Below are 26,345 nucleotides of genomic sequence, written 5' to 3' on the forward strand. Positions count from 1 at the left end.
CAAATGTTTCCATTCATTTTGAATGAATAAACTCCTCTCAAGTGTGTAGTAGATGTGTATAATGTTCAGTATCACCACGTAACCTGATAAATGTGTGCACTTGTTAAGCCTAAACAGATTTTGGCTTGTCACAGTGGAGAGAAGACAGCTACTAGTATCATAGCATATATATATTAAAAAAAAAAAGTCATCTTATGAATCGCTTGTTATGACTCAGCGAGATCCCCTTCAAAACTGCCTGTATATTACATGCAATTTTATTAGAGACACTCGAATAAAAAACAAAAAATGAATTTAAAATATCAATTATCTTTTATCTACTGTCACTTCAGAGGACAAAGCTATACTCATTTGCTCATGACTGCAAGACTGAAAAAGTGGAAAAAAATCAAAATAAGGTTTCTTTTCTGAGTGGCTCCATGAGCTTTGAAGCTGAGGAAGTGAGCTGCCTGAAGTGATTCTTAATCCTTGTAAAAAAAAAAAAAAGAAAGAAAGAAGGAAAAAGAAAAGGAAAAAGAAAAGAAAAGACCCAATTTTTCCATATATGGAAGTCAGTGGGAATGGGGAAGTAAAAGAGGCAGATGGACTTTACTGCTGTGCTTCAGTGGGAAAACACCTATAGCTGAAATGTGGACATATACATACATGCATATATAAGTTACTGAAAGGATTTATAATAAACTACAAAACCAGAACATATAATCACAACCAATTTAGTAGGGTACAGCTTGCTAGTACCCTAATAACTGGGTTGGACCCCCCCATAATTTTTTCTGGCATAGATTCACAAGCTGCTGGAAACACTCCTCATGATTTTGGTCCATACAGACACAATAGCATCACACGGCTTGTCGACTGCACATCCACCCTATTGGAAGAAGCCATCAGAAGATGGATATACTGTGATCATAAAGGGATGGAATCAAAATCAAATTACTCAAAAAGGCTGTGGTGTTTTAAATATGCCTGATTTTTACTACGGTGCCCAACGTGGTCCAAGAAAATATTACCAACACCATCACATTTTGCTGTCCAATTTTGGTGAATTTTTGTGGTTAGGGTGAACTGTATAGCCTCAGTTTCCTGTTCTTAGTTGACAGGAGTGGCACGCAGTGTGTCATATTCAGAGGTGCTCTTCTGCATACCTTGATTCTAAAGCGATTATTTGAGTTATAGTGGCGGGGAACTGCTGCTTGCTAGATATTTAGTCTTTTTTGGACTGTTCTCTGTAAACCCTAGAGATGGTTGTGTGGGAAAATCCCAACAGATCAGCACTTTCTGAAATACTCAGACCAGCCTGTCTGGAACCAACAACCATGCCACGTTCAAAGTCACTTACATCACTCTGCTCTGCTCACTTTGAACATCAGCAGATCATCTTAATCATGTCTACGTGCTTAAATGCGTTGGGCTGCTGCCACGTGATTGGCTGACTTTTGTGCTAACAAGCCGTTTATTCAGTGTGCCTAATAAAATGGCAAGTTAGTGTATATCGTTGCGACAGGTTAAACCATATTACAACACATTTTCACCGATTTGCTTTTCGGTTGAGATGTGGCTCTCTATAACAAAAGACAGAGGAAAATGCATTATGTAACAATCCAGAGCAGCCGGTCAGCTGATTTTCATTAAACTCAGATCTCCTAAAATAAATCCTAATGTAACTTTTCCATGTGTTTTTGTTCAGTTTTTTTCACCAGTAGGAAATGCTTTCGCAGACACGCGCAGGAGTACTTGCAGTCCTGTGAGCAGTGAGCTCATGGAGGCGTGTCAAAGAAAACCTCCAGAAGCAGAGGCAGGCAGTGGGATTAAAGGCAGCAAACTGCCGAAGTGAAAGCAAAATCCAACCATGATGACCTGGAGATGTGGAAGAAGGTGTTTATGCATCCTAATGCTGGCAAAGAATTCACATGAAAGCAAGAAAAAGATTCAGGCACCATTCAGTTTGCAGCTATACAGGGGAGAGTGTTTGTCTTTTTTATTAACCTATGCCATCAATGTGAGGAGGAGCAGCAGTATTTGTGCAGCTCTTTCTCCCCCATACCTTTAAAAACAGTCAAAATAAATGGAGAACTATGCTTTTGCTGAGGTTTGCTAGTGCTACTGTTTACCTTGGCTGCACAAACAATGGCAGTGAGTGTCTTCAGGCAGCTTAATCACCCCCAGTAATGCAGATTTATGAGCCACGGTGCATCTTACACACAGCCTTGAGCTAATTTATAATAAATCTCTCGTGCTTATCTATTTCCCGTCAGCTATATAAATCTTTAGAGGTTAATCTTCAAAATCTGGACGATCCAAACAGAGTCAGACAAAAAAACTTAATAGTTTCAGCTTATGTCTCTTACAACACATTCAGAACAGAAATGTGACCATTGTTTGTCAAAGCAGTGAATAAAAAGATCTCCATTGTGTTCATAATTCATTTATTTTCACTGGTGATATTTCCTAATGTCCAGTATTAATAATCAGATAGTATAGATTCAAAAAAATACTACACATGAACAAAATACTTTTCCAGCAAAGGCAGTATGGTTTATAAAAAAGTCCACATCTTTGCCAAAGTGTGAAGCAAAACTGGAAACAAAATCTTGTAAACCATAAAAAAAAACTCACTGAAGTAGCAGTTTATTGGAAATGAACTTGGTTTTTCTAAGAGTTTCTACAAACACATAAAACGCCAATGATTTAAACTAACAGATATGATATATAACTTCTTTAAAGATCATTATAAGGAGCTTGTAAAATTGGCTGTGCTATAATGACAGCAGTTAGTGGGAACTAACTGGGAACAACAGGGGTAGCTTGTGAGTAATCAATTCATTCTTTGGGAACTTTATTCTGAATAACGTGCAGCTGCAGGTTTAGTAAATCTACAATGCTTTAACTCGGTTCATTTGAAAGCAGCAAATATGAAAAAATATTCAGTTTTGTAGAATTTCTTTGGTTTGTAGCAAAAGATTTAGTGTCAGTGGGAACACTAAGTCAGTTTGTCGACCAGCTTTGAGTCATTTTGGAAAACAAAGGCACAATCTGTATTCTAAATGTGAACTAAGGTGTAAACCGCAACAACATTATAAACACAACTACTTACAATTACAGCACCTACTGTATTAGATGGAAGTTGTTTGTGTTTTCTATAATGCTAGAAAATGCTCATGATTTTCTTTCCTTTCAAAATGTGACACATGGAGGGATTTCCTTAAAAAACTTAAATTAACTTTTGTCAGTGACAGATCCATGAACGATGACCATTTTAGCCAAAGCTCAAACTATTTGTAAAGTGCTGATGTGATGCACTGCGGTTCTCAGACTGAAGACGGATCTCATGGCTGAGGTAGAACATCAAGTTTTAACATGAACTGGTTTAAGGATTACTTCAATTATTTTAAATAGCCAACAATAATCTCAAAAGTAGAATCACACCAGAGATTTAAGTAATACTGCCACTGAACTATATGTTGGCTTCTTCATTACTTGCAAAAAAAAAAAGCTCCTAATTGTTTTTTTTGTTTTTTTTTTTTAAAGATGATTATATAATCAGGGTTTCTCCTGAGAACATCTTGGCTGAAATGGTGCGGCGGTAAACGGGTCATCGAGAGCTCTACCCCCTATGGTCCAGGAATGTAACGGCCCCACAGCTACTGAGCCTACGGCGGCTTGCTGACCGATCCTGGAGACGACCCGGTGCACGGCCACCGGCTGCTGAAGCAAAGGCGTCTCTGGAGCCGCTCGTCTATTCTGAAAAACGTGAGAAAATGGCGTTCTGGCTGAATGATGCGGTTTGCTGGCTTGGATTTGCTGTGCACCAGACTTAAATACACAAGTGTTGATAGGAACTTCTTTGGTGGTTTCCTGCCTCTTTCCAAACGGGGCCTGGAGGAAAACATCAGACACCTCAACAGGTTTATGAGACGCCACCTTAGTTTCTTTTGCTGGAGTCTTAAAAGGGGCCAGCTGGAAGACATCAGAGGCAAACTGGCTGTCTGGAGGCTGGAATTGGGATTCTTGGTCTAATAGTGTGAAATGAAGACTGGTGCGAGGAGTTTGTCTGGTGTGGTGTTGACTGTACCATTCATCTGTCAGCAACATGTGTTTATCATAGACACATGATGCAGTCCTCTGCTGGACTCTCAGCTTTTGTTTTTCCTCTGCGAGCTGCACAGAAGCTGCTGTCCAGGCGGCTCGCAGCTCATTGCTGTTCGGCTCCCTCTGCAGGTCTGTATGAGGAAGAGACACGAGAAAGGTCACCTAGGGAGATTGATGCACGAGAGCTGTTCAACACAGTGACATTTCTTTTCTTATTATTTTTATATTGAAAAGAAATTGATGCTTAATTTAAAAAGAATCAAGTAAACTGCTCCCTGTGACAAAAATCGTAGTATTGTCAAAATGGTGCAACATACACTGAGAAAAAAAAAAAATCAAGGAAACAGTTGATCATTAGTGTAACACAAACTTTAGTTAAACTTCAAGGATATCTTTTCACCTGCTTTGGTGCAAATCACAGTGGCCAGGCATTCATAAAATGAATTCTAATTCAAAGTTTTTTTTATTAAATGAATGTACACTAAGTTATCTGATGCATGTTAAAAGTCAAAAACTTGTTAGGAGAGTAAAGAAGAAAATGTGCTAGGGCACAAAAATGTTCAGCTATGCCAGCGTGATCTGTCAGACCTGTATCACGAATAACTGGAATTATGTAATACAGTGTATGAAAGCGTAACTGTTGCTGTTTAATTGCTCCTTTAAAATTCATTATTGATTAAAGATGGATGATTACATTAATAATTATGTAATTGAAAACCTCCATGATGATGTTAGACTAAAAATAAGTTTCCTTTAAAAGCATGCATATAAAAATATTAACTGAAAAAACAAATAATGGAGCTATTAAGCGGCCTCAAGACCATCACAGAAAACGTGGCATAAGAAAAAAACAATTGTAAAAAATAGACAAATGACCGAGAATTAAATCGAGCATGAAGCTGCTGTTTCGTCTTACCTGAGTAGAGGTTTCCCAGGGAGATTCTTATTAATGCTTTAAACCTATCCTCCTACATAATAACATCACATTTAATAGATTATTTACATACAAAATCCTATTCGAAGCCTTTACTTCAGGTAGATATCATTATAGGAAACAAAAAAAAGTTGAGCAAAAATAGAAATATCAGGATAAATAAACACAATGCAGTCTTTATAAACCACTTACACAATTAGCATAGAATCAATACTCGACAAGCTGACATTCACATTTGTACTTTATTTGCCATCCCTTTATAATTCTTTAGTTATCTCACAAAAATAGAAGGAGCACACAATATCACAGCTCTGACGCGGGATTGGGCCCTAATGACAGGAGGCGTCTCAAAACACTCAGTAATATCAGGTAATGGGCAGTGGCCACTTTCGGCAAAAACAAGAGAGGAGAAAACAAACAAATGACCAAAAAAAGAAGAACAAAATAAAAGAGGGGCTTCTGTTTCACATCAAGGAATCGTCTCGATTGGCTTTTTTTTTTTGTGTCTTCCCACGGATTTCAACGGCACACTGGCAGCTACAGGGAGAAAGCTCGGGAGTTGCATAGGTTCAAACAGTGACTGCAAAAGACTGAGCTGTTCAGTGGAAGGATCGTAAAGAGGTTGCTCAAAAACACAAGCTGACCTGCAGTCATTACGCCTGCTTTTAAAACGGCTTCCTCCACCTCTTTTTTCCTGCAGATTTATGGGGACCAAAAATTTGATGTACTCAAAACACTTCCAATTTTGGGGGCAGAGACAGATAAACTGAAATAACACAGGAGCCGATATAGTGTATGTAATTAAAACTGCTAGCATGAAACTTCTGGTCTTCTTATTCGATCTTGCACAAACATATCAGGACATTTAGAGTGTCCTTTACAAAATAACTTTTTAACAAGTAAAAGGTACACGGAAGCAAGTATCTTCATCGGACCCTACGGACACATCAATATTGCTGACTACAGAGCTGATCCTTTCTAACTCATGACAGCAATGCTGTCTGATAATTGAGCCACAGCTACAGCAGGAGTGCAGTATGTTCACTGTAAGACTGGCAGACTGGCAGAGTAGACCTCTCCACACTTCACAGAGCCCCTCACACGTTTCACATCTGTAATTCAATAACTGCAATACGGAGAGCAGACCTCCAGAGGACAACGAGACAGGGAGCAGTAAGCCAATACTGTACATTTCCAGCTCTCGGAGAGAGCAATGTAGCTCTGACTACCTGAGAGAATTTAGAATGGGAGGAGGGTCGGGGCCTGTGCTTTCAGAGGAGACGTGACCGTCGTCATATTTGCAGCAAACATCAACACAAACAGGCTACTGGAAAAACACAGCCAACAATTTGGACTCCACGCACACACACACGTCATAACACTGTATACCAACACACATGAACATAACATTCAACAACACTGCCATGCTTTTTGATATGAATCCTGTGACCACTAAAACCGGCTAAGCAACAAAAACAAAAAGAAAAAAGAAAAGAAAAAGAAACGACTTTAAAAGCACAATTTCAAATGAAGCGCATCAACTCCCGCTCTGAAGAAGACTGTTCTGAATAAAAATATAATCCTTCATCAGTTCATGTAAACAAACAGAACACAGGCTCACTTTCATTTCACGAAGATAGAATAAGACATAGGATTCAGTCTGGCCTTTCAGACTGAACAGACTAGGGTTATCATCTATACATTTTCAATGTACTGACAATTATTGAGTAGATAGAACCAAGAAAGAAAGAAAAAAAACTTCCTTAACACATAATTCCACAAAGAGGAATGAGATATTTATATATATTCTTCAATATTATTGAATGATTACGGTGTTAAGAATCATAGATATATTTTGTATTATAGACTAATATTTATTTCTTACATTCATTCTCTAACACGCTATAATATTAACATGTATTAACAGGGAGAGAGAGATTTCACAAGTAAAGCAATATGTTTTCCACAAGTAAAGCTTTATGACAATGACTTCATATAATATACGGCCTGGATAGGAGCCTGCAGGGATTTGCAGATATCTATTTACACAAATTAGGAGTAAACAAACATAAGGAACGCAGAAGGAATTGCACAATGTGGAATGAATATGCTAATGTGAAAATAATTTGTGAAATGATGCGTTAGTGCCAAGAAATGATATGAATAGTCATGTATGCTCTGCCTATATATAACTGCTACTTTATATCCTATTACTGCTGATTTTTCAAATTATTGACATGCATTACTATCGATATGGCACGCTGCTATTAACACAGATAAATGATCCTGTTTTATCATTTTTAATTCCAACCCTATCTATTGCCTGCCTTGAGGACGAAAGTAAAAAGAAAAAGAAATACGAAGAAGCTCAAAATAAGAGCATAAAAGAACGCGTGCTGGCTCTCACTGTGTGGTTGGACATACTGTATTTTGCTAGAAGTTCAGGTTTGTGGTGACGTTGTCATTTTGCTTTCAGAAATCCAGCAGTTTGCTTCTTTTATTATTATTATTATTATTTTATGGCACTTCACTGAGGTTATGGCTGTCTGGTTTCCAGATTGTAACACCGTTTAATGTTTCTCAGCCTAATCTATAGCAGCTTTAAATTTTTAAGCTATACCTTCCTATAGCTCTGACAGAGGTAACGTTTCTGCAACTGTGCAAATCAGGCTACATGACTAAGTTTCAAAGACGTTTGGCTTTTACAGGAATAAACCTCATTTGAATAAATGGTCACTCAATTTTTTTTCTGCATGTTTTTTTTTTCTTTAAAATGTGCAAATAAATCTGGGGAGGAGAATTTAAAAAGGCAAACGACGACAAATTCACTTGCGCACGATTATAACTACAACCACTTAGAACTATGCTTATTATACATTACAACAATGATCTTCTATAGTTTGCTATAAGGAATAATGCAGTGTTTTTCAGACAAACTGGACAGCTGTATTATATCCTGATTGACAGAAATGGTGTAATGGTTCATCTTTAGAAAGTATGATGATGATACGTTTGCGTATTGGCCACTCTTCCAGAATGCACAACACATGATGCAAGGAGATAAAACATGATGGTGAAGGTGAGAGATGAGAAGTCAAGATAGGCCAGATGATTGGATCGATATGGTGGAAAGGACAGGAATGGAAAAAAGCACTGAAAGGTGATTTCTACTGCAGCAACTACAATGCTGATGACAGCCAAGGGGTGCAGGAAGCTAGCTATGACAACAGTGTTGATCGCTGTTATGCTATGCCAGTCTATAATCCAGTGTTACAGCTTCTATGGGGGGGAGAGTGCCTACAAGTCGATGAGCTGGTCCACCAGCAGCAGGGAGCGGGCCAAGCTGGGAAGGCTGGATTCAGAGCCGCCACTGTTACTGCGCGAGTGGCCTCCTGAAACTGGCCGAGAGACAAAAAAGGAGGGGAGGGAGGCAAAGGGGTCGAGACGGATACAAGCAAACAGAGGTGAGGAGGGGCGCAGGAGCGGGAGTCACATAAAGCAATCAAAGCAAGGGGGAGAGAGGTCAAGAAAGAGAAAAGAGAAAGAGAGGGCTGAATTTACCCATTTCCTTCTACAGGTTTTCAAACATTACTTTGACTGAGCATGTAGAATAATACAGCTAGCTGGTCTGCTTCTCAGTAAATATCACTGCGATTCATTTTTTTCTGGAACCATCTTTCCCATCCTGTGCTTCCTAGAGGAGAGTGTAAAGACATACCTTGGGAATTCTTTCGGCCTGTGACGGGAATAGGATCAAACTCATCCTCTGTACCAGCCTCTGCGCTGGGTTGCTGGGACTCGAAGTCTGAGATCAGGAGAGACGAGTCTGCACAAAATAAAAGCCAAATAATCCCAAAAAGGAAAACCTTTGAAGTGAAACCAGAAGTAGCTCTAAGGAAAATAATTTTATAAGGGCTTTATAGTGTAGCTGCTTCTTCCACATATAATTTAAGACAATAGTGATAATACGAGCCATTATCGTTCCTCATTACGATAAAAATGTTCTAAAAAAGAAAAAAACCAGCCATTACTACAAAAACGTATCTGCTGCTCTCCAGTGACACGAAGCCTGTTTGATAAGATATTATGAGGAGAGGCCAGTAGTTATTGTTTTCATGCAGCTGGTGCACAGTCAGGCTGTGATTTGAAGCTGGCACTGTCAACGACAGTCGAAGGCTTTTGTTCACCAGCCGAGAAGCGAAAAACTAAACCACAGCTGTACAGCTCTCACTTTGTGACATAGAGAACATTTCCACAGATTATTTATTTTGCCTTCATTTTTAACTTTTAAAGATTAAGTGAAACACAAGACACACAAACAGGAAAAAACTAAACAAAACAAAAAACACATGAGGCCAGTTGAGAACATTTTGAATGAAAATGGATTTGTTAAGCCGTGCTTCTGATGCCACCCAGTGGTGAAAATTTCTTTTTTCTGAATGGTGAATAAGAAAACAAATAACAACTCCACTTGGTGAGGATTTCTTTGGTCATTTGGTTTCAATGCCTCCCCTTTTCCCACACAGAGGCACAGCAGAAGGCTACATGGAGCCAGACAACAGCCTGCTGCAACATCCACATTAGCTTTTCTGCTAAAGTGTCATTCTTAATTAGCCAGCAAAAATAAGACCAAACATGCACCTTTGTGGTAATTGCAAAGCTTGCAGGATAATTAACTGAAGAGACTGCAGCACTGAACTGTTACAACAGATGCCGGCTTCTGCTTCCCAGCTAGTGTTCGACAGCAGAGCTCAGTCTGCCGCATGACTGAGATGGTAAAGAACATCGTTGTCTCTAAGGAAAACGCCGCTACCCACAATACAGAAAGGTTTCTGTCAAAGATCACGGTAAGCAGGTCATAGGTAATGCTGCTTTCAGTTCAGCCCTGGCAGAGTTCCTTACCTGCTTTAGGCTGTGTGGAGTCTCCAGACAACAGGCTGAAATCATCCAAAGCAGAGGCAGCAGAGGTGGGAGCAGAAGACACAGAGGAAGTTGCACTGCTTGCTGCCAGGGGGGCAGACGGACCAGAGATCAGAGAGCAGCCCAGGAGAGAGTCGTCTGCTGTGAGAGGATCTGAGACAAGTCAGGACAGGTGGACAGAGGAAGAGGTCTTGTTACGGTTGAATTTTCACTGACAACAAGTAAACAGATGAATGCACAGCCTGTCAGTGAGTTTTCTTCTACTACTTTCAAACATTAAAAGAGCCAAGTGTGAAGTTATACACAAAGGTAAATATAAATAAACTTCTCTCTTCTTATTTATAGGGTTTTTTAAATAATGGAAAGGAAAACTATAAATAGCGTTACACTATAATATCTGAAACGCCTTAATTGCTGTTTTTGTTTTTTTTAAACCTTTCCATGTATTTGATGCATTTTTAAACACAGAAACTTGAATACACACACACACACACACACACACACACACACACCTTTTGCAGACTCTTCCACATTCCCACCAAAAGGATCGGATAATGACAGGAGGTCAGGAAGCATGAGTGAAGATGTGTCTGGAGATTTGAGTCCTTCAATCAGTTTCTCTAAAGCCCAGTGGAAAGATAAGAGGGAGACAAATGAGACATATTTAAGCACAACTGTGTCAAAAATGTAAAGATGTTAAGTCACAGGCATTCACACAAAGCTCAAAACATTGCCCGGAGTTCAATGTTGTCTAAACTGAAGAATTTACTGATAAAAGAAGCTTGCACACCTTCACCAAGTAGCCTGCTCGAACTTAAAACTTTCAAGGATTCCATTCAGTTCCAGTTTGTAATTTCTATCTGGGGGTATAGCTCTGTTCTGCAACCTTCTTACCCTGTCCTTACATTCAAAAGCAGTAGGTTGGGCTAACAACAGTCAGAGTCCAGTACAGCGCTAAGCAGGCAGGCTAGAAATTGCTGCCCTAAGTAAATAACTGTAATTTGGCATCTTAATCTTCTCTTTTTGTGTAAAACAATAAATTTGTAAATTCATACTAACATCAATAAATACATTTAGGCATTAAAAATATCATTTATATTAGTGAGCTTGTATACATACTGGTGTAACTATTACAGAAACATAAAAGATGATTTGGTAATTACCAATACTGCTAATTTAGGGCAGCTGGGGCATAGACCTTTCCTGTGGTGGTGGTCTAATAATTTTGTTAAACAATATATTTGGATAATATAATGCTAAAGTGTTTTGTTGTGTAAAAATTAAAAACCATTGCCTGTTACTGGGTTCAGGAGAAGGGCATAGATGGACACACAACCTGAGAACATCATGCCTAGCAAGTACTATTGCTGGAATGTACGCTACCAGGTAAGCCTGATGCTGATCTGATTTTCTTTAATATTGCAAAAGGCATCGGCATGTGTGGCGAATGGGCTCGCTACTTAAAACAAATCAGGAAATTTAGAAATAACAGTTCACACATATGTAAGCAGTATACTAATCCACAAAGACAGGCATTTACCTGGTGCATCTGACAGCTCGAGGGTATGGAAAGGATCAGGGACAGCCAGCAGCGAGGCTCCTGATTCCACATCAAGAATGGATGTTGGTCTTTCAACTAGAAAGCAGAGGAGGTGCAGAGAGGTGTCATAAAGAAAAGATTTATAATCCATGACATAAGGTTGGAAAATTACACTAAAAATACAAAAGGAAAACAGCCTGATTATGCTCCAGTGCAAATTTGATTCAAAAGCAGATCCAACAACCATGCTTTAAAACTGAGGCTAATAAACTTACCCAACCTTACTAAGTGCAATACCTGTTTATTAGTTTCACAATTAAAAAACAATTGACTTGTCTCATGAAGTAAAAGTGTCCTTTAGATGATCAGCGGTGCTTTAGAAAACTATTTCATAATAAAATAAATATTTGTTTCAGGTCAGGTCTGAACATCTCATCGATGAATGAGTCGTCTTTACATCGTTTTGATTCCGTTATTTTGTTGTTTATCCCACAATGAAGGACGTAGAAATCACGATAGTTGTTTGTGATATTAATTCACAGCTATTTCTCTTTCATAAATACCACCTGACTAATCAGTTATCTAATCTGTGATGTTTAATTTCAAACATAGTTTACAACAGACTTTCAGACATCATCAGCTGAACATCATCAGCTGAACGCTTTCCCGTAGCGAAGTGACAGTTACACAGTTCGTGTAACTGTAACGGCCAAGGTATTTATATACAACATATTCTGTCAGCTTCACGATTTAGTGAAGACGTTGAAATAAAATGAGCACAGCTGATTTTAAAACCAAAACTCTGCACTGGAGCTGGTCAGGTTTTCAGGATAGTTAACTACAGTGATTGAGCCAAGTTAAAAGAGAGCCAGCATAGCTTAGTTACCAGTTTAACACACACTACAGCGCAGCCCCGTTGTTTTCCAAAGCTCATTAAAGCTATCAGATTATAGGATTAGGCGCATTAAGAGGTTTACTTTTAATGTTTCTCCTCCAGATTTTATAGTGCAGAGCTTCATGTGGAACAAAAGGAGGGAAAAAACATAGTATAGATAACAGTAAATATCATCTACAGCGGTCTTAATAAACTCATGCTAGTGTTAGATGATATGATGACAATCATAAGATTAATTATCAAGATTCATTTATTCACACTAGCTCTTCTCCACAGTGTGTCTGTTGTCCTGTCTCCCTCCCCTCACCCCTTACTGAGTGGCAGTAGATGGCTGCCCCTCCCTGAGGCTGGAGGTTTCTTCCTGTTAAAAGGAAGTTTTTCCTTCCCACTGTCTCTAAGTTAAGGCTTATATGGGGTTTTCTGATTGTTGGGGTTTTCTCTGTATTATTGTAAAGTCTCTTGTTCATAAACTTCCTGATACTGTTATATTTATTAAGGATAGCATTAAAGTACAATGAGATCATTTTAGTTTGACAAGATCACCTTCATATTTTGTATCTACTTGTTTCATTAGTTTATTACGTGCTTATATTTTTTTCATTTTTATTATCACAGTTTAGATTATAATAGTAAATTTAAGCAATCAAGGATCACTTAGACCAGCGGTCTCCAACCCCCGGGTCACGGACCAGTACCGGGTGCGAGAGTTGAGGCTCGGGTATGAAATTCATGGTTTTCAGGAGTTCTTTTTTTAATTGTTTTTATCGTTAACTTGGTTTCCCTGGGTCTTTTCCCGTGTGTTATGAATAAATCTTCTTTTTTTGGTTTTATTTTGTTGTATCTATCCGCGACACCTGAAAGGCCAGTCCGTGAAAATATTGTCAGACATAAACCAGTCAGTGGCGCAAAAAAGGTTGGGGAACGTTGACTTAGACCACACAGAATAAAAACTATGTGAACTATCTAAGTGTAAAAACTCACATACCAGTTTCCTGTGGGGTGGTATCAACAGCTGAGGCCTGAAGGCCTGGTATCAACTCTTCTGAGGCCGTTGTTTCAGTATCTGGGGTTAGGTCTGATAAAAGGAGAGTCTCTGTCATTCATTGTTTATCCTATTTTAAAAATACTGCACATGAACATTAGCATGCAGATGTTACCATTAGCCTTTTTGGCATCACTTTTAAACTCCTCAGCAGAGAGATTGGAGAAGTTGTCATCATCAAAGGGGTTCCACGCTGGCTGTGTAGGGGTGTTTGTGGTGGCACCAGAAGCAGGAACAGTTTTACTTTGGTCCTGTACTGCATCACTAAGATTTGGCTGAGACGGAAGTGATCTGAAAGTAAACATCAACAACAGCAGAAAAACCTCATAAATAAACCAAATAGGAGAAGCTGTAGTTGAATATTGTTGAAGAAAATGTGACACTTACTGATTGAGAGCTGCTTCTTCATTAGCTCCCTGTGGCTGCTGTGAGGAGTCGGTCTCTGGAACTGCAGAAACAGCAGGAGCTGTGGCGTCACTCGGTGTGCGTTGGTGGCTTTGTTCTTCAGTTGTCTTTGGAGTAGCAGGTGGGGTCTGATCAAAAGAGGCAAAGGAAGCCAAAATATCAAAAATCAACAACTATTTAATTTAGAAAGACAGCTAATTGTGTTTACAAGAGGAAGAATATAAAAAAACAACACATTTATTCACATTTTGAACTGTCTCTGGTTGATGAGACAGAGAAACACTTTAGATCAGGACATACCACACATAGATTAAGGGGAAAAGGATGAAGTTGACAGTTCTGCAGTGCTGGTATTTAGGCATTGTTTGAAGCTAGATGTTTGCCAGCAAGCCACTTACTGTCTCAGCTGGTTTTTGGCTGCTCTCAGTATCGCCAGGCTGAGCCTGGGCAGCTGACGGTTGAGTTATCTGCTGCTGAGATACTGCAGGCTTGCTGGGGGAAGGCTGCGCCTCTGGCTGTTGAGCCAGGCTGGCCTGCTTACGACGAGCTGGGCGCTGAGGAGGGGCTGGGCTGGATGGGGTCTGTGCTCCTTGTTGGGAGGTTGAGCTCACAACAGAGGTGGGTGTAGTCTGTTGCTGGACTGTTGGCTGTGCTTGTGGTTGGATGTCAGTTTTGGTCACCGGTGATGCCACTGCTGCTGGTGCTGCTGTCTCTGCAGCTGGAGCTGGAGCTGGCTGCACAGCCTAACATGCAAAGATTTTAACATTTGAAAGGAACTGTCACTCAAAAACAGTAGATCTGCGAATAAAAGCAACTTATAATCTACTTTGTTAAAAAAGAAGACACAGTGGTCAGTGAACCTGCTTCTGTAGAGCTGCAGCCTGATTTGAATTATTTTGTGACTGAATGAGAGGCAGAGCTGAAGCCTGAGCCTTCTGTGACTGAAGAGCTGCAGCTGGCTGAGAGAGATCTAAACTGACTCCTGCAGACAAAAACACAAAAGAGCGCATTACTTTAGTCAGTGGAGACAATTTGATCTGAATACTTGCACAGATGCTCAAAAGACCTAATGTGAAGCAACACAAACGAGTTTATCTGAATTTAAAAACAACAACAACAAAAAAAACGATATAACGCTCATCAAAATGCATTAAAGTGGATTAAACAGTCTATTAAACGCAAACACATCAAAGTGATTCATCACACAAAAAAGAACCTACAGTACCTGAAGCATTGTTATAAGAGAAGCAGAGAAAATCATTTCATAATCACTTTGGGGTTTGGGTTAGATAACTTTAATTTGCACGAGTCTTCACCTGTTTATTTGAGCTGTTCTTGTTGAGAATTGAGGTATTCAACGTGCACACAAAGGATTAGTGACATCCCTGTATTTATTCTCATCCTTATTCAAAAGACTGGTTTTCTTTTCCTGTGACAGGAAAATAAGGACAGAGTGCTGTACGTACCCACAGGCTGTGCTGCACCAACAGGGAGATTAGCCCGCTTGCGAGGGGTCAGAGCAGCAGGCTGGATGGGTAAGATGCCAGCAGCAGGCTGGGTGTGGACTGCTTTGGGCCTCTGGCGAGGGGTGATGGAGGTTTCAGTGGTGGGAATTGGATCTGTCAGTCTGGCAACAAAGGGAGGATGTTGGCCTTCTTGTTAATCATGGCAACAGTGTTAACATAATTTATTAATGAGTATCAGAATACAGATGATACCTAATTACTTCTACAATGTTACTACAGCTTTAATGGTAACACAGTGAAAGCAGGTCATGCTTGCCTGGGCTTAGCCTGGCTCTTCTTTGCTGCCGCAGCCTCGCTAGCTTTGACTGGCTCAGGAAGTTTGGAAGGAATCTGAGAATTCTTGTTTATGAAAAAAAGGAAAGGCTTTACAATGAAGTCTGCACAGATTTTACAAAGAGATCTGCAATGAGAAAATCAATGTTTCACACACAAAAACGGAAAAGTTGTTTTTAACTAAAATATCATCAGGACTAACAAGTATTTTACACTCTATGAAAATAAAGAATCCAAGCTTATCTTCCTCCCACAGCGTGACAACTGGCCTGTATCCATATGTAGGTCAGGCAGAGAACCCATAGCAGAGTCTCGATGAGACAAGTCAAGCAAATCCAAATATTTTGACTACTTCTGGTGCCAAGAGGCACTGACCTTCACATTTTGAACAGGGCACGTCCGCTGAGCTAGTTTGAAAGCAAAATAGGACACCTGGTAGATATCTGGTCTCTTGTCTGGATCTGGCTCCAGCGTGTACCCTGAAACATACCGTGTACATAAAAATGAAAGTCTCAACAAGGTAGACACCAGTCAGTTAGTAGATATGAAATTTATGCTTCTGAAATGTAAGCGGTACTAACGAATGAGGCAGTGAAGATCATAAGAGTAACGGGAATTATCTGGAATAGTGAAACTGCCATCACAGATGGCCACCTGGCTTTCACCAAAGGGCAAAGTGAAGAAGCACAGCTTGTACAGCAAACAGCCCAGTGCCTGGAGAAGACAACCACATGCATGCCCGAGAGGAGAGGAAGATAATTAATCAAATACGGTGATAAGAAAGTATTTCCCATCCAAACACCAGTTGAGATAGCACTACAAATTTGTGTATTAACATCATAGCTATTTCACAAACCTAGAGATTTTATATTTTTCTCTTTAAGACGTGTTTAATCTTGGGCTATAATGTCAAACTTGCAGTACTGTGCAAGGGTCTTGAGCACCCCTTTATTTCTTTAAAATTTTGCTAGGAAAATGAGAAATATGTGCGATGATTTATTGAAACTGCAAACATACACAGAAATATAGTATATAAGGAAAAAACACAAGCCTCAAACCAAAGGTGTTCATATTTGGTATGACCACCTTTACACTTTAACACAGTCTGAAGTCTCTTAGTCAAGTTCTTTAAGTAATCTTTAGGGACAGTTCTCCAGGCTTCTTGAAGGACATTCAAAGTTCTTCTTTGGATGCTGGCTGCCTTTTTTTTGGTTCTCTGTCAGATAGATCTCACATTGCTTCTATTATGTTGAGGTCTGTGATCTGGGGAGGCCAATCCATGACTGATAGTGTTACATTGTGTTTTTAACCAGATATGCTTTTACTACATTGGCAGTGAGTTTGGAATCACTGTCATGCTGACAAACTCAAGCAGTTGAAATTGGACTAAACTCAGCTGGTATTGAAAATATGATGGTATTTTTCTGCATTTTACAATTCTATCAATTTTGACAAGATCTCCATCACCACTGGCAGAAATTCAACCCCAAACACATTCTCCACTGTGCTTTACGGATGGCTGTAGACACTCACTGTTGTACCTCTCTCTTGACCTCTTCCATACTTTTTATTAATAATTTCAACTAAAACGTTCAAGTTAGGATTCATTACTCCATCAGACTTATTGCCACTGATTTTCAGTCCAGTTCTTGTGTAATTTGCAGGGCTCGCAAAATCGCTAGCCCGACGTCCCGGGGCTAGCGATTTCTCCAGTCGGGCTACCAAAATCTATCTCTGCCCTGCCCGTCGGGCTATCTTATGCCGGGCTCACACTGTGCGATTTTGTCAGTCGCGCGATTCAGCTCCTGCTCAAACTGCACGATTGACTCGCAGGGGTTAAAAGTTCGTAGGTCACGATGCAGGTCTCACACTAAACGGCCCGATGCTCTGATGCGACCCGAGTGCTCACACTGTGCGTCCATAAAATGAAGGTTATAACAGAAATTCTGTCGCTCGCTCTCCCTCTCTGTCTTTCACTCACACAGACACGCACACCACCGCCATCAACTTTGCTAAATTGCTAATGAAAAACATTGATCAGGCAGCTGTGATTGAGCAGCAATGTCCATCCAACTATTTTCACGGTTGTTGTGGTCGTGATAATTTTGTGAGGCCACATCGAAAAGGCTCGGATGAGCTTTCCAAAGTTCTACAAGTGCCTCCATCGCTTGTGTCCAGATCACACGCTGCACTGCTGTGCTGCGCCGTCTTTTTCGCTGACATTTGTGTTTGCGCGTGCGCAGTGTGAGAAACTGCGGCGACACCCTCACGACCTCACGACCAAGCGATTGATGATCGGGAGCTGGTCGTGAGGTGTTAATGGCTTCTCGTTACCCCACGTATACTACACGATGCACGACGCACGATGAAGGCCAAAATCGGGCCGATCGCCAAAACGGTCGCACGACTCAAAAATCGGCTCAAAATGGGCCAAAAATCGCACAGTGTGAGCCCAGCAATAGGAAGGAAAAAGATATGTCAATGCTTTTGTATTCTTTCGGAAATGTATCTGGGTAATTATGTCATTGGCATCGGTGAGCCAGAATTTGCGCTTGTTTTTTGCTTTCACTTTGCAATCGCGCGAACTGTGTATAGAGAGCGACAGCACTGATTGGTGAGTGATGATAATTTGCGCACCAATTCCTCTGACATCGTCTTATCAATCGTTAGCTTACTATGCAAACATGACAAGTGAAATCTCCTGCAGCAAGCTTAAACGTGTGAGAGGTTGATCGCGCAGAGAATCGCTGAGCGTTACGTGAGTGCATGTGTAAAAGCAGCAGGATATATATTTTAGTTCTGCTGAGACAAATAAGACAGGTCAGGGTGAAGAAGTGACAGCCAAAGAAAAGCTTACCACAAAACGGAAAAGTTATGACAAATCAGACTATAAGGCAAAAAGAAAGTGCAGCTTTATGGTTTCATGGACAAAAGAATTTCTGTGGCTGCAATATGACGAGCTAAATAACCAGGTCTACACATTAGTGGTCCGCAGGTGCGCATTCGCTGTCAAAATAAAAAGAGCGCACAAGATAAGAAGTTGCAACGCGTGTTTGCGTACATAAGATTTTCTGGAGGAGGACAGACATTTGTTTAGAACTCTTAAAGATGTCGAAGAAGCTCCTTTAAGCAATTACTTTGGTGTTCCTCCACCTCCAAAGAAATGTCAGAAGGAGTCCGAACCACAAAAGAAGCGCGTATTCTCGGAAAAGTGGTTGCAGGAGGTGAGCTGGCTTCAAACAAATGATGAACGCACAGAGATGTGGTGCAGAATGTGCCGTGAAAATCCCACTCTAGCGGACAAAAACAGCCTTTTATATGGACGCAAACGCGCGTTGCAACTTCTTACCTGGTGCGCGTCTTTTATTTTGACAGCGAATGCGCACATGCGGACCCGTGTAAATAACATAATGTTCTGCCGGGTGTGTTGTTGGTTTTCCCTCGATTTCTGAGTCGACAAGCGCCTTTGTTACTGGGACCAGTAATTTTAAGAAAGGCCCCCATTAGAACCCATGAGAAATGCATTATTGCTCAGTCTGCAATATCTTTCCCAGAACCAACACCAATTGCAAATAACATACTAAAAATAAACCCGAGACATCTGTTTAGATCAGCGTACTATGTTGCAAAGAGTGAACTACCACTGGCACAATTTAACAGTCTTTGCAAACTTCAAAAAGCAAATGGCCTCGATCTTGGTTCCACTTGCCTCTTACCCGTGACTTCAGTGGAAATTTCAAATTCAGTATCTGACACAGACTGATTCATGTCCTACACAGTTCTTACAAGTTCATAGAAATTTCTGATCAATTAGAACCAAGTATTTGAGTTGATGATTGTAATTTTTATACAATGTTGTAATTTGTGTTTTTTTGATTGTTTTGTTTCCGTTACAATAGTATACTTTAATGTATAATATTGTAAAGGAAACAAAACAGGAAACAAGGCATCAATGAAAAAAATTGCTCTCTTTTTTATTCGGGCTACTTAAATTTATTTTGGGCTACCAAAAACTGAAAAGTCCCTGCCCGAAGGGCTACCAGGGATTTTGAAATTTTGCGAGCCCTGATTTGGTATACCTCAGGTTTTTTCCCAGTTTCCTTACCTTAAGAAAAGCTTCATGACAGCACTTTTCCATTTCTGTTGAAACTTCAGTGAATAGTAAATGGATCGACTGAAGAGCAAGATGCCTCTCTCAGGTCCTGTGTCAAGTTTATGCAGGATTTTTTTCCTATTTCTTAAGAACACGTCTTTCAGATACTGTTCATCTTCTCTAGTTAGTTTTTTAGACCTGCAGGAATCATAAAGTACTCTTTTATGCCTGTGAAACTTTATCGTTTATCGAACGTTATCTTCGGTAGCTTTGCAAACAAACGTGTTTTCTGTGACAGGCTGCTAGTAAAAAATGATTAAATGATTCACACACACAAAAAAAAGTCTGGCTCCTTGGAAGCAAAATAGAAATGAATGAGAGGTTGGCTCAAGACTTTTGCACAATATTGTAGTTTGAGCCAAACATTACATTTAAGTTGAGATTTATACCAGGTACAAGTATAGGCTGCATGTATTAACTCATCATGAATATCACAGCAGTCTGCAATCTTCACTCACCCAGATGTCTGCCTTCGTGGTGATGATCTTATTGTTGTAGAGGTTCACCATTTCTGGAGCACGATATGATAAGGTGGTATACCTGCAATAAAGGACAGCTACAGATTTTTAGTGAGGCATTGAAAAAAATAACTTGCTTAGCACAATGTGCTTATAAATGCAAACAAATGAGTTTTGCTTTCAGATATCACAAATTAAACCTAAAAACAGAACCTTTCAATTCCACACAACGGTGAAAAACTGAGAAAGTTCAAAAACATAATAAAATAAAGAAAAAACACAAAACAATGGAGCTGCTTAGGAATTTAAAAATGCAGTCAGTTTCTGTGCCACATTACCTAAAAGATGTGCTAATGAATGAAAGTTGAGGATGAAAAGAGGCACAAACTTTTTGATCTCTTCCTCCACAGCAGCCACTCCTTCAGTCTGAGGGCTCTGGAACTTGTCAGTGGCGCTACCAAAGTCGCACAGCACATAATGACCCTTATCGTGCAGGAGGATGTTCTCCACCTGCAGACATACAAGACGTAACTCACACAGTGACGTGCAGGGCTGCTTGCTTTGAGGACAATACAGGGTTTTATCGTGAAAGGAATAATTTGGCAGTAAGCGATGAGCCACACTGCCAAGTCAAATAACGGCCTTTGTTTCTTGCAAGATCTGAGATTGAGATAATAATAAAGGTGCACTGCATCTATAATCTACACCTTCACATTATGACTTTCAGATTGAAGCCACGTTCAAAACTTGCACGTTCCTCTCAATATGCTCTAAAAACTGTCACACATTATTTTTGAGGTTTTGTCACTAAAAAACAACAACAACAAAATCAAAAGCAAATCTGTAATACACTGAAGTCCATATAATTCTATATAATTACTGAGTGACAGTAACCAGAGACTAATGAGACAGCTATGCAGCTGCTGACTGAGTGGAAGTTATTTGAAGTATTTTGACAACTACCTTTTTCTTCTCTTTATCAATTGACTCACAGCATAGTGCTTAAAAATGGAGTAAAATATTAAAAGCTCTATATATTTGTGCATGTCCTCTTGTGTACCAATGAATGAATCGATCAATATTTTTATTAAAACAAACAGCCACTCTGAATGTCTTTTATACTTTGATCTAGGCCATTTTCTCACATTAATGCCAAATTCTTTTGAGTCAGGGAACATTTTCCACATTTTCCTCTGACATGTCGCACACTCCACAAAATAATCTGCCTGGAACACATTTTTGCACTAGTGTGGTTTAGATAAGGAAAGTGCCAGGATGGGAGTATCTTGAAAGTAGGTGTTGGCCACCTGTTCTTTCTTAAAGCAGAGGGTACATAGCAGTGAATTACTGGCTGTTCACATATGACTTCAAAAAGCTGGGATAGAGCCTAAACTGACTTTGCTCCTGTGCACCCAACCCTGAGCTTTAAAGGTTCAAAAGAAAGCCAAGCTACACAGCAACTTTATGCAAAAGCCAATAGCAGTTATCCTGATTCCAGTTGAGACTGGAAGTTGTTCATTTGTGGAAAAAAAAATCAAACAAAACAGAGAAAAAGATAACTGCTGCAGTTTTAGAGTGAGTGTCAGTGGCAAACCTTAAGGTCTCTGTGGATGATAGGTGTCTTGCGTTGGTGCAAACGAGAAACAGCGTCACAGGTGTCACAGAAGATCTGCAGCACCTCAGCTTCAGTGAAACCAGTCTGCAGCCTCTGATTCATTAAATTGACCACCTGACCTCCTGCAAAATACCATCCAATTAGGCAGCACATTGAAAAACAGAGGAAATTAACTAAAGAGGTATTTGATTTTACCTTAACTTCTGCATGTTCTATCACAATATTTTTCAGACTTATCGTGTAATAAGCTTGTTTTGATCATTTAATAGCACAACTGCACTCTAACAAATCCATCCTGAAATTGAAAGGCCAACAGAAATTTAAATTCTTTCAATAATCAAGGCATGAGATTTCACTTCCCTTTCAGCACTCACCCTTGCAGTAATCCATTAGTATAAGCACCTCCCATACGTCCCTCGATCCCATAGCTGTGATACTGGAGTCCAGATAACCAACAATATTCTTGTGACCAACTAGATCTTTCTGCAAGAACACAAGCACAAAATGTATCCATTTCTTTCTATAAAAGGAAGCTAACCCATTCATTCGATAAGGTCAGCGTTTTGAGATGTAGTATGAGACGTTCATCTGCAGGGGCAGTGTCAATGGAGAGCTGAAATCTAAACTCTATTATGTAATAAAAAAAATGTCAAGTAGTACAGCCCAGGTGAAGCACCATCTGCTTGTGTATGAGTGTGTTTGTGTGTCTCAATGAGAGTGTGCGAGACACAAAGCGAGAAAGACTGACATGTGACGAAATCCCTGAATGCTGGGGAACCCCCATCTTCACTGGGAATACTGGAGTCAGTTAATTGATTGATTGATTGATTGATTGATCATACTTTATTCATCCCGAAGGAAATTGAGTTAAGGCTGCCAGCCGTGCCAGCGCCGTCTTACCTTTCCGACCATACATACATTACACAAACATCACATGGGGAAGACAGGTCAGTTGGCTTCAGAAGCAAAATAAAGCCAACGATGAAAATAATTCTATGAAGTGTTTGTTTAATGATACAATCTGCCATGTTTTAATAATTTGAACACCTGTTGCCATATATTTCTTCCTTGGTTCTTTCTGGAGTGCTGTCTTGAATGGAAAACTATACAGACTCTAACATCAAAGACAAATACAGGATAGCCATCAAAAATGCTGTCAAACTTTCGAAGACCCAAGACTATTCATATTTTGTGGTAGGCTACCATGGCATTAATATCTGTTTATATACTAAATATATCAATTCCCTAGAAATCTTTACTTTAGAGTAATGTAAACATCTTTATGTATAACATATTTATAGCAGAAATATGCAGATCAATGTTATTTCATGTGATCAGAGATGTGTCAAACACCCATCCTTTTTTAATATACCTTATCAATAATAAATGCTTAGAAAATAACAATTCATTAAGAAATAAACAGCCCATTAATCTGGTTATTTATATCAAACCATGAAAGGCAAATGAAAAACAGCACACTAAGTACCAGGATGGCAAATGTGGTAGAACAATCCCAACAAGCCTGCTGCAGGGTGTGCATTGCTCTTACTTATTCTGGACAGAATGAGGCATCTGTGGATTTCTTCTGAAGGACTTTTTTGTGCTTGCCTTACGTGGTTTTACCCAGCATGCCAAACCATGACAGCTTAAAGTGAAAGTCTGTAGAGAAATGTTGAGTCTCAGTCACTCACCATTATTTGAATCTCGCGCTTGCAGACCTGGAGATCGTGTTCGTTGTTGACGTACATCCTCTTCAAAGCACAACGAACCCCTTGGTTTGTCTTCACGAGGAACACGATTGCAAAGCCACCTGCATGATGCAGAGAAACGACACATTTAAAATGTGCATTCAAAATAAAATCAAAACATCAATCGTATGAACCTTATCAGGATGCCATGATTTTGAACATTTAGCAGACGTGCTAATTTTTAAGCCTCAATTCTTCAGCAACTGTCGAGCTTCCTATCCATGTATATTCTTACATCAAAAAGCACAATCAGCACCAAATGGCACCGCCTTATAGCATAATATCTATTAGTCATGTCATTGCTGCGGGGTTTACGTAGAGGCCTACATTGAGGCCTAACCATCTGGTATAGCTCAGACCACAAATTTGCTGTGCAGAGTTTAGCTGTGGAGTCATCAATTTCAGGCAGACATCACAGCTTACATTGCATCCTTTGCTCATCATGTGTAATGGCAGTACGGTACTATACATCTGCAAGAGCATCAGTCTAGTTTGAGGGTTTAGAGCCACGTCTGGAGCATCTATGTGACTACAGTAAAAGCTGACATCGCGATGAGCTGTCCTGCACTGTATTCTTGTATTATATGCAGACTGGGCACTCGCCGTGTAGCTGGCAGCCTAACAGAACTGATTAAAAGCATAGATACTGTGCAGTCTTTGGTTCAGAGAGCTCCTGGTAGAATAAAGGGGTGTCTAAGTTAGACAAGAGACTTTAAGAATACATTAATGCAAGCATTACAACAGAATATACACAGCTAATGTTCACACAAGCCTATTCACTCGCTACTGGACATTAGAAATGCACACTCAGACTAAATGTACTGGTTTAACATAATTGTTAAAATTACTTTTTAGTGGTCAGGTTTCAGGCCTCTTATACAGCACCCATTATATTATCCTGATGTTCCACGTTTTCCTGCCAATGGCTGTTCTTACAAAAACCTTGAATACAGAATCTCTTTGACAGTAAACCTTTCATTTCAAAGAAATCACACATATGCCTGACATCAGGTACATCTCCACCTGCTTGAATCACTCATCTGATTCACAAGAGCTAAAAGAAAATTGTATGCATGTGTGTTAGTCAGAGTACAGTTTGGATAAAGTAGCTTGCCTATGTTTAGCCTTTATGTACCTGAAATACATAGATGCACAGCTCCATTATTCCTGTGGGAATGATACAAGGTTGCATCTCTGTTATGCGACCCATGTACTGGGCATGCAGGACACATATCATACTGTGACATGCATAGAAGGAGACAAGAGAACAGGCAAAACAAACAAACAAATGGCATCATCTGGTCTTTGCAACCCTTTCTTACCTTCAGCAATTATCTCTTCAACAGTGACTTGGTGTCGCCCGACAGTAAAGGCTCGTCCAATGAAATTGCCGCCTGCGTGGCTGGACCCCGAACTGCTCCCTCCTCCTCCAGAACCAGGCCCGGAGCTGACTAACTCCCGACGGGAATCAAAGAACTTCCTCATAGTGTCAAAATGACAGGGGTATTTGCGGCTTCAGATGAGCTGTAGGTCCTTGTATGCACAATTATTGCAGTGATATAGACAATAAAGCAGCTCAGGCTGTAACCCTAACGAGTCTATGTGGAGCTTGTAGTGATGCCTTTATGATATATAATATTGTGAGAACTCAGGTTTCTGGTGGCAAATTTCCCATTTGCTTGCCAGATCAAGACAGTTGGTGATAGCTAGAGCCGTTGCGACTAACTGTTATGTAAGTGAATTACACCACCCAGGAGGCTAAAGCATCTCCGGAGAAAGTATTTCTTTAGCTATCAATCCAGCTGTTCACGGTCGGCTGCTGCTGACGGCGATAACATTCGGTCCATCTCCATCTCGTCCAGCCATTTTTAGGCTAGCTCAATGCTAGCTACTTACGCGCTATGACATTTCGTGTACGTTAAGGTTATCCAGGTTATCCTCTGAAGATAATGTCTTCGGGTGCGATGTAACCGACGTGTAACTTGTCTGACAGCGTTGCCAGCAAAAATATTTCCATCCTCAGCCAAGTGGAGCGACCGTTTGTTGCCACATAGCTAGCTGACTGTGTTGCTATTTAATTGCTTCCATTTACAATAAATAAATAAAAAAAACTATGATTTTAGTTGGCTAACGCATTAGCGCGATGAAGCCTCTCATCAACACAAACAAGCGTCGAATCGACAGTAGACTGAAGCCTCCGCCTGTCGCAGTTATAGCTGCGAATATGTAATCACAGACTCTGACATCTACCAAAACAGTAGACAGAGGTTTCAGCCCAGCGGTACAATCTCTGCAACCACAGCAATCTTTGGCTTCCACCGTTATCGCAACATCCTAGCTGTTGCTGTTGACGAGCGGACGGAATTATGGGTATTGTAGTTCAGAGCGCAGCTGCAGCCTCCCCCTCACCCTAGCTTATGTCATCACGTGGCGCGATTACGTCAAGTCGCTCGCACGCGTGCATCGAAATGATAAAATAAAATAAAAATGATATAAAGACATATCCTGCATTTATGTTTTACTTTCGATTTTATAGGTTTAATTAAAAAACAATGGAGACAAAAAATAATGTAACTTTATGTTACAATTTACGTTGTGTATGTTCAATTTCATGGAATAAAGTGATTGAAAATAAAAAAAAACATTCGAATATATTTATAATTTACAATAGATTTTACACAACATAAAATGTATCTGCATATCTCAGAATTTTGACTCTGAGTTATAAGGTAATTTTTTTCTTCTGC

The 26,345-nt window shown here is 39.9% G+C and overlaps 1 protein-coding gene across 3 annotated transcripts; it reads right to left on the minus strand.

Annotated features, from left to right (window-relative positions):
• Positions 1–2,419: 2,419 nt before the first annotated feature.
• On the minus strand, positions 2,420–25,961 carry LOC102799588 (AP2-associated protein kinase 1-like). 3 transcript variants are annotated; one of them, XM_006788828.3, is made up of 21 exons: positions 24,921–25,961; positions 23,542–23,660; positions 22,225–22,333; positions 21,830–21,972; positions 20,624–20,745; positions 20,236–20,317; positions 16,206–16,338; positions 16,000–16,103; positions 15,608–15,690; positions 15,292–15,452; positions 14,686–14,807; positions 14,224–14,568; positions 13,808–13,953; positions 13,536–13,711; positions 13,364–13,453; positions 11,484–11,579; positions 10,456–10,563; positions 9,926–10,096; positions 8,742–8,849; positions 4,073–4,220; positions 3,525–3,957 (listed from the first exon to the last, which is right to left on the minus strand). In XM_006788828.3, exons 1-21 carry the CDS (start codon positions 25,081–25,083, stop codon positions 3,651–3,653), a joined length of 3,036 nt encoding a protein of 1,011 aa, XP_006788891.2. In that variant the 5' UTR covers positions 25,084–25,961; the 3' UTR covers positions 3,525–3,650. The 3 variants fall into 3 exon arrangements, with proteins under 3 accessions (XP_006788890.2, XP_006788889.2, XP_006788891.2); XM_006788827.2 differs by having other exon boundaries at positions 2,420–4,220; positions 9,926–10,084; XM_006788826.2 differs by having other exon boundaries at positions 2,420–4,220.
• Positions 25,962–26,345: the final 384 nt, after the last annotated feature.

The sequence above is a fragment of the Neolamprologus brichardi genome, chromosome 7 (genome assembly GCF_056152115.1).
Source record: "Neolamprologus brichardi isolate AB-2024 chromosome 7, ASM5615211v1, whole genome shotgun sequence".
Lineage (NCBI taxonomy): Eukaryota > Metazoa > Chordata > Actinopteri > Cichliformes > Cichlidae > Neolamprologus > Neolamprologus brichardi.

Excerpts from the sequence above, each read along its gene's own strand:
- LOC102799588 (XM_006788826.2), bottom strand. The coding sequence starts at position 25,083 with ATGAGGAAGTTCTTTGATTCCCGTCGGGAGTTAGTCAGCTCCGGGCCT. Across the intron at positions 15,453-15,607 it reads AAGAGCCAGGCTAAGCCCAG|ACTGACAGATCCAATTCCCA; the intron begins GCAAGCATGACC and ends CTTTGTTGCCAG. Across the intron at positions 13,954-14,223 it reads GCCAAAAACCAGCTGAGACA|ACCCCACCTGCTACTCCAAA; the intron begins GTAAGTGGCTTG and ends TCTTTTGATCAG.